Raw genomic sequence first — 15796 nt, 5'->3', positions numbered from 1 at the left:
AGAGAGTAGTGACATTTGAGGAGCTCAGTCCTCACAGGAGGGCACTGTGAAGAACAAACTTTTCCCAGTTACATTATATATGGAACTCCAGAAATTTAGTTACTTTACCATCAAAAGAGACTCCATTAATACCACCATTGACCAGAGACTCAGAACATGGCTTAAAAATCAGGACCAGCAGTAACGCCTCTTCCCGCTTTGTACCCTAATTGCTAACTGTTTTTAGCTATCAGAAAATGATTGTGTTCTGACTTTTGGAAAAATGTGAAATTTGCGAACAATTTAGTCTTTTTATGTAAAGTTTGTTGTTATATGGGTCCCTTGGATCTCAGATATGAAGACAGTAAAAACAAACAAAATCTGCCTCGCTGGATAATAATGTTATTGTTAGGACAACTCCAAAGTTGCAAAATAGTGGTTGGGAATTGATAGCGGTAATTTCTAAATAAAATCATCATTTTTCTGTCATGATTCATAAGCTACGAGTAGATGGGGTGATGTGTGCAATGGGGAGGAATGTCCTGGGTGGGCCCAAGAGAGGACCCACAGCGCACACTGGTGCTCAGCCCAGAACAGGAGGCCTGCGCTGGCCTTCCGCTGCCTCCTCTTGGTTCTGTCAGGCTCCTGTGAGGCTGCGGCCTCACCTTACACCCTCTGGCCTGCAGGGGGAGCTTCCTCTCCTGTAGCAGAGTATAGGATTTGACAAAAAACAATGTCTCGTTGTTCAAAGCCTTTTAAAATTTTTTATAGGATCTGGGTAGTTGTGGATGCCAGAGTTTTAAAGTTTGAATAAGTAAGGTGTGCTCATAATAATAATATTTTTTGTTTTTACAGTGCTTTTTCCTATGTTTTCAGAGTGATTTCCTCTGTGTCTTTTTATGTGATTCTCACAGTCACCTGACAGGGGATGGGTGAGGCAGATGTTCATCTCCTGACAGAGGAAGGGACTCAGATATGGAAAGTCTTGGTAACTGCCTCTAGTCCCACATGGTAGCAGCTCCTCTGACTTCTCACCTTTTGCCTTTTCAGATTTGTCCCTTTAGGAGCAATGTATAGGGATTTTAGAATGAACCCAGGGTACAGTAGTCATGCATAACTTCAGACTCTTTTGGTTGCAAGTGTTAGAAAGCTCACAAACTGACCTAAGCAAAAGGGAAATTTACTGGTTCACATTAATGAGAAGTTATAGGGTAGAGATCTGCTTCAGGCATGGTTTGATCCAGAAGTTCCAGTGGCATACTCAGAATCCAGTTTCTGTCTCTCAGTTCTGCCCTCTTGTCTTTGCCCCATTTCACAGCCAGGCTCTTCCCTCATGGGTGTTGACTCCAGGATCATCTCCTCACAGCTTTAAGTCTAATGGAAAGAGACTGTCTTCCTTGTAGCTCCTGCATGAGTCCCAGGATTCAGTCTGATTGCATCAGTCAGGGCCACTGCCCATCCCAGGTCTAGAAGCTACCCAGGAGGATGAAATTATGCTGATTGGCCAGCCTTGGATCATGGCCTCCCTGAACCATTCACTGTGGCTGGAGAGACTCAGAACACTGGCCAGCCCCTGTCATACAGGATCCCCACCCGGGTCCCATAGACTGAGAGAGGGTGTGGCAGATCCTCAGTATTGGAGTGCTTTACCAAAAGAGGGGCTAAGGATACTAGGTGGCCAGAAAACCCTTAAAACTCTATCGTAAGTGTCCGTCTAGTGCGTCTCAGGCAGATGAGGTCTCCTGTCACCTAGAACAGTGCTTCTCGGAGTCTGATCCACAGGTGGGGCCACTCTGTAAGCTCTTTGTTACCTGTCCCTATGGAGATTGTGCCAGAATGTATATCACCTTCGGCAGTAAGCACACTGTCTAGTTGAGCTCACGTTTTTTTTCATGGCAAGACTTTCTGAGGAAGGCAGTGCACCGATTTCCATTCTGCTGCAGCGCCTTACCCTCTTCTCGCCAGCTGGGTGCTGTCCGCTGGGGCGCAGCCTTTAACAGGCAAGAAGAAGCTGCTGCAGTTCACTCTCAGAGCAAAGGGGAACTGCCAAAACCCAGGTATACCCAATCAGAGCGGGAGGAGGACGGAAAGGAGACACTTATTATTGATTTTTAGTGCAGTAACTCAACCCAGCATCTTTTCTTGGTTTTCCATTTTTACATAGTTGTTTAAAAATTTATAGAGTGGATTAAACATGGGGCACTCGTATGGCTTGTGTTAGAGAGAAAACAGGCCTCTGTGCTGGTGCCGAGCTGTCAGTTTAATGAATCCATTAGGAATTGGGGGAAGAGTGCTCAGTTAAAGTCTGTGGGTGTATTGTTATGCAAAACACTTTCGAGGTGACCCTGCTCCCTAGAGGCCTCCTTTATCTGACGGGACTTTGCAACTCCGTTCTCCTGATGTGCGTCTCCTGAGAGGAAGCTGGTTTGCCTCTGCGAAGGCTCAGCAGGGACAGTTCTTTATGACTTTTCCACCTCACACTCACAGCTGAATCATCCACAGAGCGGAGGGAAGGAGATTAGTCTTGTGGCCATCCGTTCAGCAAATGTTTATTGGGAATCTATTATGTGCTGGGGGCTTAAAGACAAATAAGACGCGGTTCCTGACCTTGAGGAACTTCAGGGGGAGTGAATGAGAGACACACAGCTAACCCTGGGAACAGACGCCCTGAAGATTCAGTGTAAGGATGTGCCGGGTGCTTCCCATTGCCAGCTTTGTGACCTGTGAAGTCGGACTTAATTACTCCCCTTTACGGATGAGGAAACTGAGATGCAAATTACTTGGCCAAAGTCAACAACTAATAAATGTTAAAGCAGAGATGCAAACCCAAGCCTGTCCAGCCGTAACAATCCTCCAGATCTTACTTACCCTGTTTCCTCCCAAGATGACAACCACCAAGGGAGCTCAGACCATCAGGACTGAGCAGGGAGGGGGGGAGAGGCACCGTGGCCTTGTTTTCCCTTCTGCTCGGGCTAACTCGGGCCTGCTTCTGCAGCTCTCCTACACTGAATAAGCTCACGGTGGTGATGCTCTCATGGCATGAGTGTCAGTCTTTGGAGGGACAATACGACTTGGACCAGTTGTTCTTACTCTTGTTATAGTTTCCCGTCCAGACACCTTCTCAGCTAGATAGGAGTGCCACAGAGCCTTGGTGGTGAGTGTGTAGAACAGATGTGCAAATTCATACATTAGTGAGCTTGTGGGGAGAGGCCATCCCGGTGTTAGTGATTTGGCTGCTCAAACTATGCTGTTTTCTTGCTTAGGGGAAGCCAGGGTCAGCAGTTGGAAGAAACTGGAAATCTAAATTGAGTCGTCTTGACAGGACTGGACTTGGTTTGTTACACAGCGCTTTGATCTTGGTCCTTCCCTAACTGCTTGTTAGGGTTTCTGTCTTCCCTGTGCACAACATTCACTCAACACGTTGGGATGGAGATGGGATGGGGGTGTTGGTGAGGAAACACACATGGATAATTAGACCCATGTGGAGTGAGTTACTCAATTAAGCAAACTGGAGCCCGTGGGTCCCCTCCCGCTCTGTTTGGCGCCAATCTTATTTGGCGCCAAAGTAAAGGAACTTGGTTTTACAAAGGAAAAGACTGTACATATCGGTGTGGAATGGAGACTTTCCCCCTCATGTTCCCTGTTACTGCTGATCAGAGGCAGCTTTCCTCCTCTGTCCCCTTGTTTTCTTATCAGAGGTGATCAGAGTCAGATCGATAGGACTACTTAAGATGTGGGCTCTGTGTCAAAATAGCAGCCCCCTCCTCTGGGTTTTAGTTATCTTCTTGTTCCATCTAGAGATGTTCTCCATAACCCTCATAAAATGGCTTCTGAAACTGGGCTCCTAATGGAAAAATTCACGACATTGGATTTGGCAGTGATTTCTTAGATGTGACACCAAAGACACATGCAACAAAAGAAAAAATAGACAAAATTGGACTTCATCAAAATGAAGCATGCCTCAAAGCACTCTATCAGCAGAGTTGAAAGGCAACCCACAGAATGGGAGAAAATATTTACAAATCATTTATTTGCTAAGGAATTAACATCCAAAATATACAGAAAACTCCTAAAACTCAACAACAAAACCAAACAACCCAATTCAAAAATGGGCAAAGGACTTGAATGAACATTTCTCCAAAGGAGATATGTGAATGAGCCTATGAAAAGATACGCTACATCATTAATCATTAGGGAAATGCAAATCAAAATCGTGATGAGATATCACTTCATGCCTATTAGGGTGGCTGTTATCAAAAAAACAGAAATACAAGTGTTGGGGAGGATGTGGAGAAATTGGAACCCTTGTGCACTGCTGTGGGGAATGTAAAATGATGCAGCTGCTATGGAAAACAATACGGTGATTCCTCAAAAAATAAAAAATAGAGTTACTATATCATCCAACAATTCCATTTCTGGGTATCTATCTCAAAAAATCAAAAGCAGGGCCTCAAACAGATATTTGCACACCCGTGTTCATAGCAGCAGTATTTGCAATAGCCAAAGGATGGAAGCAACTCAAGTGTCCATTGACGGATGAATGGATAGACAAAATGGGATATCAGCACAAGGGGATATTATTCAGCCTTAAAAAGGAAGGAAATTTCTGACGCGTGCTCCAACATAGATGAAGCTGGAGGACATTATGTTAAGTGAAATAAGCCAGTCACAAAAGGACAGATCCTGTATGATTCTACTTATATGAGGTACTCAGAGTAGCAGATTCACAGAGACAGAAAGTAGAAGGTGGTTGCCAGGGGCGGGGTAGGGAGACTGTGGAGTGGCTGTTTTCGTGGGGACAGAGTTGCAGTTTTACAAGATGGAAAGTTGTGTGGATGGAGGGCGGTGATGGTTGCACAATGTTGTGAATGTACTTAATGCCACTGAACTGTACACTTAAAAATGGTTAAAATGGGAAAATTTGTATGTGTATTTTACCACAACTAAAAAATGGATGTTTATAAACATCTCCGATAGAGGTTTCCTTGAGGATTCAATGAAAGGAGGGGCTCATGATGTGTCCTCACCTGTCTCACTCAGAACTCCTTTGGATGCTGCAGGATACGCATATTTAGTTTAACTGAGTTCATTTCTATGTACTTGGGTAAAAAGTGTGAGAAGAATAGCAGTTCACTGAGAGCAGGTCGGGCTGCCCTTTGTTCTCCCCCTGCATTTACACCCCAAGTGAGCGAGCTGGGGGCAGGTGCCCCCCCCCCCCGGGCCTTTTCTCATTCCCCTGTGTCTCGTCAAGCTGGAGGGGCTCCTGGTATTGTAGTACGCCTACTTTTCATTCAACAAGGCCCCTTAAACATGTCAGCTACTTAATGTGGTGCACAAATGAAGGTCAGAGAGGGCCTCCAAGCGTGTGCTGGAGAGACACTGGCAAAGAGAGGAATCTGCTCCTCTGCCCTGCGGGAGTTTGCCGTCTAATAACAGAATAATGAAATTAATGTAAATAAACACTTCAGTTTAATTCATGCAAATCAGTTTATGAATGGATTCATTTATACGTATACATATACATATTCAGATATCTCCCCATCTTCCAAAAAGGTTGTGTGGTGGCTTAAGAGGATAATTATGAGGGGCTGGCCCAGTGGCACAGCGGTTAAGTTCGCTTATTCTGCTTTGGTGGCCCAGGGTCTGCCGGTTCGGATCCCAGGTACGGACATGGTACTGCTCATCAAGCCATGCTGTGGCAGGCGTCCCACATATAAAGTAAAGGAAGATGGGCACGGATGTTAGCTCAGGGCCAGTCTTCCTCAGCAAAAAGAGGAGGATTGGCAGCAGATGTTAACTCAGGACTGATCTTCCTCAAAAAACAAAAAAAAAAGAGGATAATTATGATTAAAATAAGAGAAACACTTCCTATGAATAGAATTTTAAAAGAAATGTAGGTAATGGGTAATAGTAGAAGAACTCAATGAGGTCACAGAGAAACTTAGCATATAGAAATTTATGCTGTAATATCTTACCAAAAATGTACAGTTGGGCCTTGACTTTGGCTCTCAGCTTTCTGTAGCCAATAAAAATGTTAGAAGACTCTGAGTGCTTGTAAGATGAGAGCAGGGTTGTTGCTGAAGAAAAGCAAAGCTCTTCATTGCTCTCAGGTCCTAAGGTCTCGTAGAGGGTCGACAGGACCCTTCAGTGGAAAGAGTCTTCAGTAATGTCCTTATAACAAACATGATAGTAACCCAATTTCTAGAACTCTTAGTGCTTTTTTTTGGTGAGGAAGATTGTCGCTGAGCTAACATCTGTGCCCATCGTCTTCTAATTTGTATGTGAGACACTGCCACAGCATGGCTTGATGAGCAATGTGTAGGTCTGCACCCAGGATCTGAACCCAAGAACCATGGTCTACCAAAGTGGAGCACAGGAACTTAACCGCTATGCCACTGGGCCGGCCCCAAGGGTTCTTAGTGCATCTTGGAGGCACGATGACATAGCACAGGTCAGTGGGAGTGGTCTTCTGGGGCTAACACCACTGCTCCCTGGTTCTGTGGCTCCCTCCACAGTGGGCAGACTGCCCTTAGGCAGTTGTCTAGGAACATTATTTCTGGCATGCACCATTTTGATAAAAATTAGGCCGCCAACGGTGAAAGTTACCTTCTTTGGCAAGGGCCCACAGTGGAGTCATTCTATACTGTAGATTAAGGTCACACCCATGTAGTTGAAAATCACCCAGAGAGAAGGTAGGATTGAGATTCTTTTACAAAAATTAAGAAGCTGACCCAGGACCTGCTTGAAGAAGGGAGTTGTCCACAACCCTGTGGAGTGACCCAAGGCCGTGCCTGTGGGCAGGGCCAGAATTTTCCTAAGAAAACTGTTTTGAACCAGTTCCAACACCTGAACAAATAACAAGCAAGGCCTCAAAATTCCACTCTGGGAAGCATGGAAATAATGAAAAATTTTAGGTAATAGTTATGAATTTCTCTTCACAGCCAGAGAAGAATTTTCGATGGTACATGGAAGAAAGGTTGAATTTCAAGCTAATAGACTCTGAGAATAAATTAGTTGTAAATTGTGCTCCTAAGTAACGAAATGAATTGGCCTGCAATGTAGTTGAATTTGGTCAGTTGCGTTTTGTGTCAAAAATGATGATTTGGGCTTTATGGCAGTTGATCTTGGGCCATTTTTCCTGATGAAAGATGGTAGGACCTTTTGTTGTTGAGGCCATTTCTGGAGTCTTGACAATGTGGAAGAACACGCTTATATTTCTGTTCTCTTTAGCAGTAAGCAAGTATCTAGATCATGTAATTATTAAGAGGCAGGTTATAAAAGAGACTCAGATTATACCCCTCCGTTTTCTCATCTGTATAATGGGGGTATTAATAGTATCTACTTCATAGAGCTGTTATGACAATTAAATATGTAAAAGCAGTTGGAACAGTGTCTGGCACAATGAGCATTCACTATATCTTACCTATTATAATTATTGCTATTATCATTTTTCAGAACTTTTGTCTGATTTGACAAAAGTAAGTCCTTCTGAACCTCACTCCACAAAGATAATAAAGGGCGAGTTTTCTAAAAGCATCAGTTCCTAGGAGGTCTCCTGAACTAATCGCATAGTGCAGACTGGGAGTTAGGGGCCGAGGGGAAATTAGTAATTAAAGTTGCAAACCGCCTTAATACTGTTTTTGATAGATCTCTACGGAGGCTGATAGAGTCAGTCACAGAATTACTGTTTCTAAAGCCTGCGAGGGTCTCAGTAGGAAAATGGCTTGAGAAATTCGGATTGAAATGTTTTTAAGTAGAAATGAAAGGTACATATCCCTCTTAAAAATGGCATAGGGTTTTCTTTGAGTTCATCCATTTTAGCTCATTCCAGTTTTATTATTGGAGGAAGCGAACTGGCAGGATTTGGAACACCCCAGTCATATTGGACTTTGGAGAACTGTAGATCCAGGAAGTTTACCCGGGGGGCCTGATGTGGTTTGGGTATTGTAACATCAAGGCTGGGAGCGTGGGCTCTGCAGTCAGACAGGCCTGGGTTGGAGTTGTGGCTCTGCCCCTGAGCTAGGTGAGTGCTCCACCAAGTTGCCTGATCCTTTATGCTTCAGTTTCCTTGTCTATAAATCAAGGTAATAGCATCCGCTAAGGGAGCTGTTGGGAGGAGGTTTAAATAAGAGAATGCAATTAACATAATTAGCACTGTGCTGAACACATTGTCGGTAGCTATTATTAGTGCACTTTAACATCAGTCCATATGTAGAGGTCGATCCTTTTCCAGAATCTGATCAGAGTAGGTCCGAGGGAGATTGAGAAACCTGTCCGCAGATGCTTTATAAAATAGAGACAATTGAGAGGTCTACAGTTAGTGTCTAGAGGTCCATAATGTCAGTCCTAAATCCGGTCTCCTTACTGATTTTATAGTCAAGGAGGCAAAGGCATTTTAAATAAGTAAGATCTAGGTTGTCCTTTTGTATTCATTTTCATGTGCCACATGAGTAACCTGTCCAAGATTTTCTATTTTCTAAAGCCAAGAACTAGCAGGCCAGCACCCAAGTCTGCCAAACATGGGCCTGATGGATAAAGTCAGTTAAAAAAAATCTCTTTAATAATCTTAAACCACATAAAAAATAGTTCACAATATGAAACTTTAAGAAGAATAAAAAGAAGCACAAAAGACAAATGAAAAATAGAAAAAGTATGATTTTAAAGGAAAAAATGAGTTGAACTTTTAATGAAAGGTAAAATAAGAGTAGAAAACATTAAGAAGGCAAGAAAAATGTCAGGCAAGGACTCAAAGAGAAATAAAGCAGTGCAAGCTAGAACACAATACTAAAATAGGGAAGAGCTATGAAGTTATAAAAGTTTTAAAAGCAAGGTAAAAATATATCCTCTAAAATGATAAAGAAAATAAGTCCATCTGGCAGGAGGCGAGCAGTATGATCTGTAAGCGGGTCCTCTAAGCTGGAACAACGCCCCAGCTGAGGCCGCTCTGTGGAGGCCCCTGAGGGTGGACTGCCCGTCAGTATGCGGTATGGACAGCCTTGGTCCTTCACCTGCGTTATTTCCAGCATTCCTCCCAGTGGCTCCAGGTCGTAGGTATTGTTCTCTCCATACTAAGAGGAGCAAACTAAGGTTTGGACGAGCGCCCTGCCCCACTAGCAGATGGTGGAGCTGGGCCTGCAGCCCAGGCTGATGCCAAAACCCACACGTATTCTTGATCTTTTTCTGCTTTCCAGGAAACATCATCATCATCATCAACAACAAAGACAATAACAAAATCCCGTGCTGTGTTTTCTCTTTTGGTGCAAAGTTGAGTCCAGTTACTCAAATGCTTGCCTCAGTTCAATCTCCTAAATATTTCGTTAATGTGGACACTTTTCTGCATCTTCACTGCCACTGACAAGTTCAGGCCACCATTTTGTCATTCCTTGTATTAGTTTCCTGTGGCTGCTGTAACAAATTACCACATATTTGGGTGGCTTAAAACAACAGGAATTTATTCTCTGCTGGTTCTGGATGCCAGAAGTCAGAAATCAGTATTCCAGGGCCAAAGCCAAGGGGTGGCGGCTGAGCCGCACTCCCCCAGAGGCTGTGAGGGGGAATCTGTTCCTTGCCTCTTCCTGCTTCTGGTGGCTGCTGGCGTTCCTTGGCTTGTAGTCACATCCTCTGTGTGTGTCAGATCTCTGCCTTTCTCTTATAAATACTGTGTTTGTGTTTCGGGCTGACTCAGATAATCCAGGATAAACTCTGCATCTCAGGATTCTCACCTTAGTCACATTCACCAAGACCCCTTTTGGCCGTGGAAGGTAACATTCACAGGTCCCAGGGGTTAGGAGGTGGCTGTGTTTTGGGGGCCCAGTTTTCAGGCTGCCCTGCCCCTTGAATTTGCAACGATCTCTGCCTCCTGTCCTCTGCCCAGCAGCCCAAGTTCCGTTAAACGCACAGATCAAATCATGTCGCTGTCTGCTTTGAAACTCTCCAGCGGCTCCTGTGGCCCTCGGTCTGGTCCTGATTCCCTGATGGGGCTTGTGATTACCTCTCCACCTTCTCCCCAACTGCTCCCTCCTGCGTTGTGCTGCACCATGCCCGACTTCCCCAGTTCCCGGAGGAGCTGGCTTTGCTCTCCCCTCTGCCTGCAGCGCCGTCCGCCTCCTCCCTCTGTTTAGCTCACTCGAGTTCATCGTTCAGTTCTCGTTTAGGTCTTGGACTTCACCTCCTACAGGAAGTCTTAGTCTTCCCACACTGGGTAAGGTGCACCTTTCCATGGGGACAGTCTCCCTATCTCATGTCCACCTTGTTCATGGGATGTGTCCCCTGCACCTGGCACAGTGCCTGACACACAGTAGGTGCTTAATAAACGTACGATGATGAGAATACTCATAGGCGTCGAGCCTCTATGACCACCTTACCAAGCACAATACTACAACAGAGAGTGCTAATCCATGCAGAAGAGTTTTTGCTGGGGAGGATTATACGTGTGGATGCCAACAGTTCCCCCAGATCTTTATTTTTAAGCAGCAATCAAGAATTATGTAATTATGAGATCAAAGAAAATATTTTCGTGCTTATTCTGTTTTCTTTCAGGCCATTCCTGTGTTTCTCACTTTGCATAATGTAGCTGAAGTCATCATCTGTGGGCACCAGAAGTGTTTTCGGAAAGAGGTAAATGATAATGCAAAATGCTAGTTTCACCTCCCTTGCTTTAAATTTCAAAGATGCACCTTTGTTTTAGTGGCTCAAACCTTTCCCTGCCATCTGTTTCTAGTCAAGACTGCCTGACAGTGGTCGCTGATTGCAGGCATCACAGTTTTGACATCCCTTCAGTTCATCAGGCGTATGTGGGAGTGCTCGTTGATCTGAACGGAGCTCAGCTCCGGGCCGGGGCTGGGCCAGGACCTCGCGATGGGGGCCCGGTGGGCGAAGCGTTCCCGCCCGCAGCTAATCCCAGTACCACGTGGAAACATATAGCAGAGCTTCTCGTCGGTGATGGGAGCATCAGCCCACTTTGAGGAAGTTCCCTTTTTCCCAGCCCCAGCTCTGCCTCACAGCAGCTGGATCAAGTTCCTTCGTCTTCTGTGCCTCCGTCTGTGAGAACGGGATAGTAGCCTTTCCCGGCTCCCAGAGTTGTTGGGAAGACACATTGCGGCACAAGCATTAGGTGCTTCCGGCAGTTTCTGGCATGTGTAGGTTCTCTGGACTTGTTAGCTATGATTATTAACATTATTGGGGGTGGTTTTAATTTGGTCCCTCTTTCGGGAGTTCCTTTTTTCTGACATCTGCCCATCTGACATGGTTTCGTATCAAAATTTTGGAACTTTTAAACTAGAGAGAGGCTAGTCTGCCAACTAGGCAGCACTTCTCTGTATGTTATATATATATATATTTATATACACGCACATATATATATTTTTCCCTTTCTTAGTAGTATATAAAATAATGAGGAATTTCACAATCAGTGGCATCTTTGGTTCAGGGAAATATATTATGATTCTCCCTGTGTCTCCACCTACTTCCTCTGAGCCATCTCATTGCCAGGCCCACAGGGCTGTTCCTTTTGTAGCCCCAGACCTGGTGCTGAGCTGAATATTCACTAACTGGTCACTGAGGTTTCCGATTCAGAAACCCGCCAAGAGCTGCGTACGTTCTGGGAGACTGACTCATGCCACTCACATTCCAAAACGGCTTCTTATTCGTGAGATACTTTTTTGTGAATTTAAAATGAAGATTTACCTGGGCTAGGTGCAAGATCCAGGCATCTCCAGGGGATGTTGTTCCTGATGAATAAGTCGGATGAGAGGGTGAGTATAGGACAGGGGGCTGGAGGGACCTGAAGGATGTTTCCAGCAAGCAGAGACCAGGGGCCAGACTTCCAGGCTGAGAGGACCTGTCCTTGGAAGGAATTGGGTGGACACCAAAATATTTTGAATCTTCATCTCCTTTTCATCACTTAACACAAAAACAATGCCATTTCTTGTCAGGGAAAATTAGGAAATAATTTTGTGGGTTACATATCTAGTTATTCTAAAAAACTTTTCTTTCCTTTATGGATGTAATGAGATGTAATAAGTTGTAGAAAATGCAGAGGGGAAAAACCCAGAAATAACTCTGATCCTACTCCCAGAGGAAGTCATTTATTCTTTCAGACTTTTTTTTGTGCACATATATAGATGTATTCCCACAAATGATAAAATATGCACTATTTTTCCATCGAACAGTGTGTCAGGAATCCCCGTTCGTGTCCTTATTCCACTCCACGCGGGACACGGTGTGTTGGCCTGTCCCCGTTTGTAGACTCGTGGGTGGTTTCTGGTAGTTTAGCACTGACCTGCTCTGTGACGAGGACTGCTGTGAGATGTTCTTGGTGTGATTTATGTCTCTGATCGTTCAGCCTGGAGCCTTGATGGATGACGGGATATCGTGAGAACCACAGTTGTCACCACTTCTCAGACTTTACCTGTGACTCACAACAAGGGCTTTTTGTTCATTTTTGTGTCAGGTTTCACTAGAATCGGTTTTGGAGAGTAAAATTGACCTCCTCATGACTTTGTTCCCAGATTATGAGAATAAGCTCTGTCTGGAGCTGTAGTTCATTGTCAACATCCATAACTAGTTTTTTGAGTACACACACGCATGCACACACACACACGCATACGTACATGCACAGTGTTTGACTCTAAGGTAGTGTGTGGCTTATGGAGTTACTCTTGCTACTTTGCAGATGTATTTATCACAGTTTAACATTAGAATACTGCTATTCATTCATTTGTTCATTCGTTCAACATTTATTAAGTATATACTATATGGAACATCTTGCTAGGGTCACAGCTACAGAGATGTAGAGGGTGCATTTACCACCTCACAGAACTCAGGTTGAACGGAGGAGCCAATGTGTAAACCCAACTGTGACGCCTGTGGAATGTCATATGGGCCAGAAAAGGGGTGCAGGTGGACAAGGGGTGACCGTGGTAAGTCCGCTTGGAAGGGTTGAGGGGGCTTCCCCAGGGGCTAGATTTGAACTCAGTCACATGGGATGGGTCCGAATTTTCCAGGTGGACAAGGAGAAAGCACTCTGGGCAGGCAGAGGAGGTGGCAAATGAAAGCTCGTGACCTGAAAGGGCTGGCAGGTGTCACTGTGGCAGAATAGTGTTTTAAAGTCAGGCTCTGGAGCCAGGCCTCCTGGCCCCAAACCCTGTGATCTTAGGCAACTTACCTGATTTCTCAGTGTCTCAGTGCCCTATCTGTAGCGTATAACCCAAGACTGTTAATTAACCCATAATGGAATGAGTCAGCAGACGTGGAGCACTTAGAACAGCACCCAGCACAGCGTGAGGAGCCCTCCGAGTAACTCAGCTAAACCAGAGTGGTGGGAGCTCTTTATTGTGACTTTCGGAGATAGGACTTTTGAGGAGTTGTGCTGCCCCTCAGAATGCTGAGACATCGTTAGCACTTGTTACCGGGCGATCTGTGAATGGAGGGGCCTACAAAGGTGAATGCCCTGCCATTAACTCCTCAGTTGTTTTCGGAGCCCTGGGGGAGTGGAGCTCAGTAATGAATTTATTGCTTATTTTTACTCTCCATATCTCAGGTTGGGGCTCCCTTAGACAGAGGAGTTTAAAATAAAATAGCCTCTCTCCTCTGTGGAAGCGGGGACCTCTTTCAGTCACGGGGGGGGGGGGGGGCGGTTTGCTGCCCTGTAACAGAAGCCCCCAAACAGTTGCTGGGTAGACGTGTTCCCTGGAAGAGCGGGGCACCCCCTTTGTCTCGGTCCTGTGCATGCCTGCTCTTCCACCAAACTGTGGAGATGTTGGTAATATTTAGCTCAGGATCTTTTAGTAACGCATTTTTCCCATGATGGGGGCGATCATCCAGGTGTTAGAAGCCAGGTCACCTTTGTGTGTGTCGTCCTTTCTGGAGTGAAGGGATGAGTGTCCCCACCAGGTGGCAGTGGGGTCGAGGTTGGCATTGCCTCTGTGCCCTGCTGAGGCACGACCCACAAAGATGAGAGATTAAAGGGTCTGAAGACGCCGGTCACTGCTTTGTGCACAAACAGAATCTGTTTATGAAAACGATGCGAACTGGATTATTTAGTAATGCATGAAGACGTAGGGTAGTCTTCATAGCAAACGACCTGTTTCTCTCGTCAGCGCTTCACTTTTAAACAATATGTTCATACTTCACACTTTATGTGAACTGGAGTCAAAAAATTATAGTTTATCCTCAACTGGCAAAATAATCGTTTTCTGAAATGTTCATAATTAATGTGCCGTCCTACCTGACCATTTCCCGGATCAAATAGAGAACCGGCTGTGCTGCTCTCTGCTGGAATTTTCTTCCTGAGTGCAAAGGGCCGATTCCCTTAAACTGACTAGTAAACGGGAGGCGATAAAGGGAGAGCGCATGAGAATCTCTTCATTTCAGGGGGCTTTCTGTGCCAAGTTGAGATTTCCTCAATCTGCCCTTTTTTCTTCTCTGTGAGGGTGGAGTCAAATGTCCCTTGTCCTTTTGTCTGTTTCTTAATTTATGTATCATACCAGAGACTTTATAGTGCTGCTCAGCTGGATTAATGGAAGGAAAATTTAAAGAGACAGCCTGGAATAGAAATTGAACAGGAGCTTAATTTCTTCTCTTGCACAGGTTACGTCGATTTCTCTCTGTCCCTCTTTGTGGTGTGTAAGCTATTGGAAGGCCTGGCACTGGCATCATCTTGGTTTTTTTTTTTTTTTCTGCTTTATCTCCCCACATCCCCCTGTACACAGTTGTATATCTTAGTTGCAGGTCCTTCTAGTTGTGGGATCATCTTGTTTTTTTGTGAGTAAACAGGATTCTGATGGCGAGAGCGGTAAAGGGCACGTGACTTTGCTGCAGTGACTCAACCCTGGGCCTCGGAGTCCCCTTCATTGTGCCCAAGCAGAAAAAGCCGCAGCAAAGACTCAAGTGCAGCAAGCTAAGCCCCCAATAAACTTACTCATAATTTATTTGCCTCTTGATCTAAATATTTTTTTAAGGGAAGAACAGTTTTTAAAGACTAATGATGTCTCTCTATTTTCATACAGAAAACTTCTCCTGCCAAGATCTGTAGGTAAGTTTTTTAAAAAAAACCCACAAACCTGTAAAATAGAAGATTTAACCTGATTTTAAACTTTGATGATAAACTGTTGAAGATTCATCCTTGAGAACTGACAAAGGAATTTCTTATAAACACTCCTATCCCTATTTTGTGTCTTATTCTAAAATTTACTGTCTCCTTTTCTGAAATATTTTGTTCCTAAGGGGAAAACAACCCATGCTAACTTTCAGTCATTGATGCCCAAAACGTCACTAAAAGTTGTGTAAAACCGATGGAGAATGAAAATGGAAAACGTGGAAACAACTTAAAATTTTTAAAATAATGTTTGCAGTTGATTGGATTTTTAAGCTCTTCGCTGGTCAAGGGCCCTGGGCTGGGAGTCCAGGGATCTGAGTTGTGGTCTTGGCCACAGCAAAGTGACTGTGGGCAGGTTTCTTAATCCTCCGTGCCTCCGTTTCCTCGGCTGACTCTCGGGCAGGTCCCTGTGCCCTGCGTGCTAATTCTGACCTGGGTGCCTTGTTCTCTGCTTCCTGCCTCCTCTGCAGTAGCTGTGAAGTCCGGTCCTGTAGACAGAAAACCAGCAGAGATGCTTTGACACATGGATTTAGAACTTTTTGTTTCAAATATTTCTGGGTTTTCATCCAGTCTCCTTTTTGCATTTATTACAAGCTGCTATTTGCAAAAACAAAACAAAAGAGCCCCACTGTCAGGACTCATCCTCTTCTTTAAAGATTAGCAGGTGTTAAAGAGATGCATTAAAACCCACTAATCCCTGATATAATCAGGTATTACTCA

General features: G+C 44.7%; 1 protein-coding gene across 3 annotated transcripts in view; it reads left to right on the top strand.

The window, feature by feature from the left end:
* TMEM241 (transmembrane protein 241) overlaps positions 1-15796 on the top strand; it is a 117783-nt gene that overhangs the window by 31144 nt on the left and 70843 nt on the right. For 2 of the 3 annotated variants that reach the window (XM_046672365.1, XM_046672366.1), the window contains exons 5-6: positions 10519-10596; positions 14988-15013. In XM_046672365.1, the coding sequence (XP_046528321.1) occupies positions 10519-10596; positions 14988-15013 (104 nt within the window). The remainder of the gene's footprint in view (positions 1-10518; positions 10597-14987; positions 15014-15796) is intronic. The other variant, XM_046672367.1, reaches the window with a different exon arrangement.

The sequence above is a fragment of the Equus quagga genome, chromosome 9, assembly GCF_021613505.1.
Source record: "Equus quagga isolate Etosha38 chromosome 9, UCLA_HA_Equagga_1.0, whole genome shotgun sequence".
Lineage (NCBI taxonomy): Eukaryota > Metazoa > Chordata > Mammalia > Perissodactyla > Equidae > Equus > Equus quagga.
The sequence above is the reverse complement of the archived record's forward strand: the minus strand, read 5'-3'. Positions and strand labels throughout refer to the sequence as shown.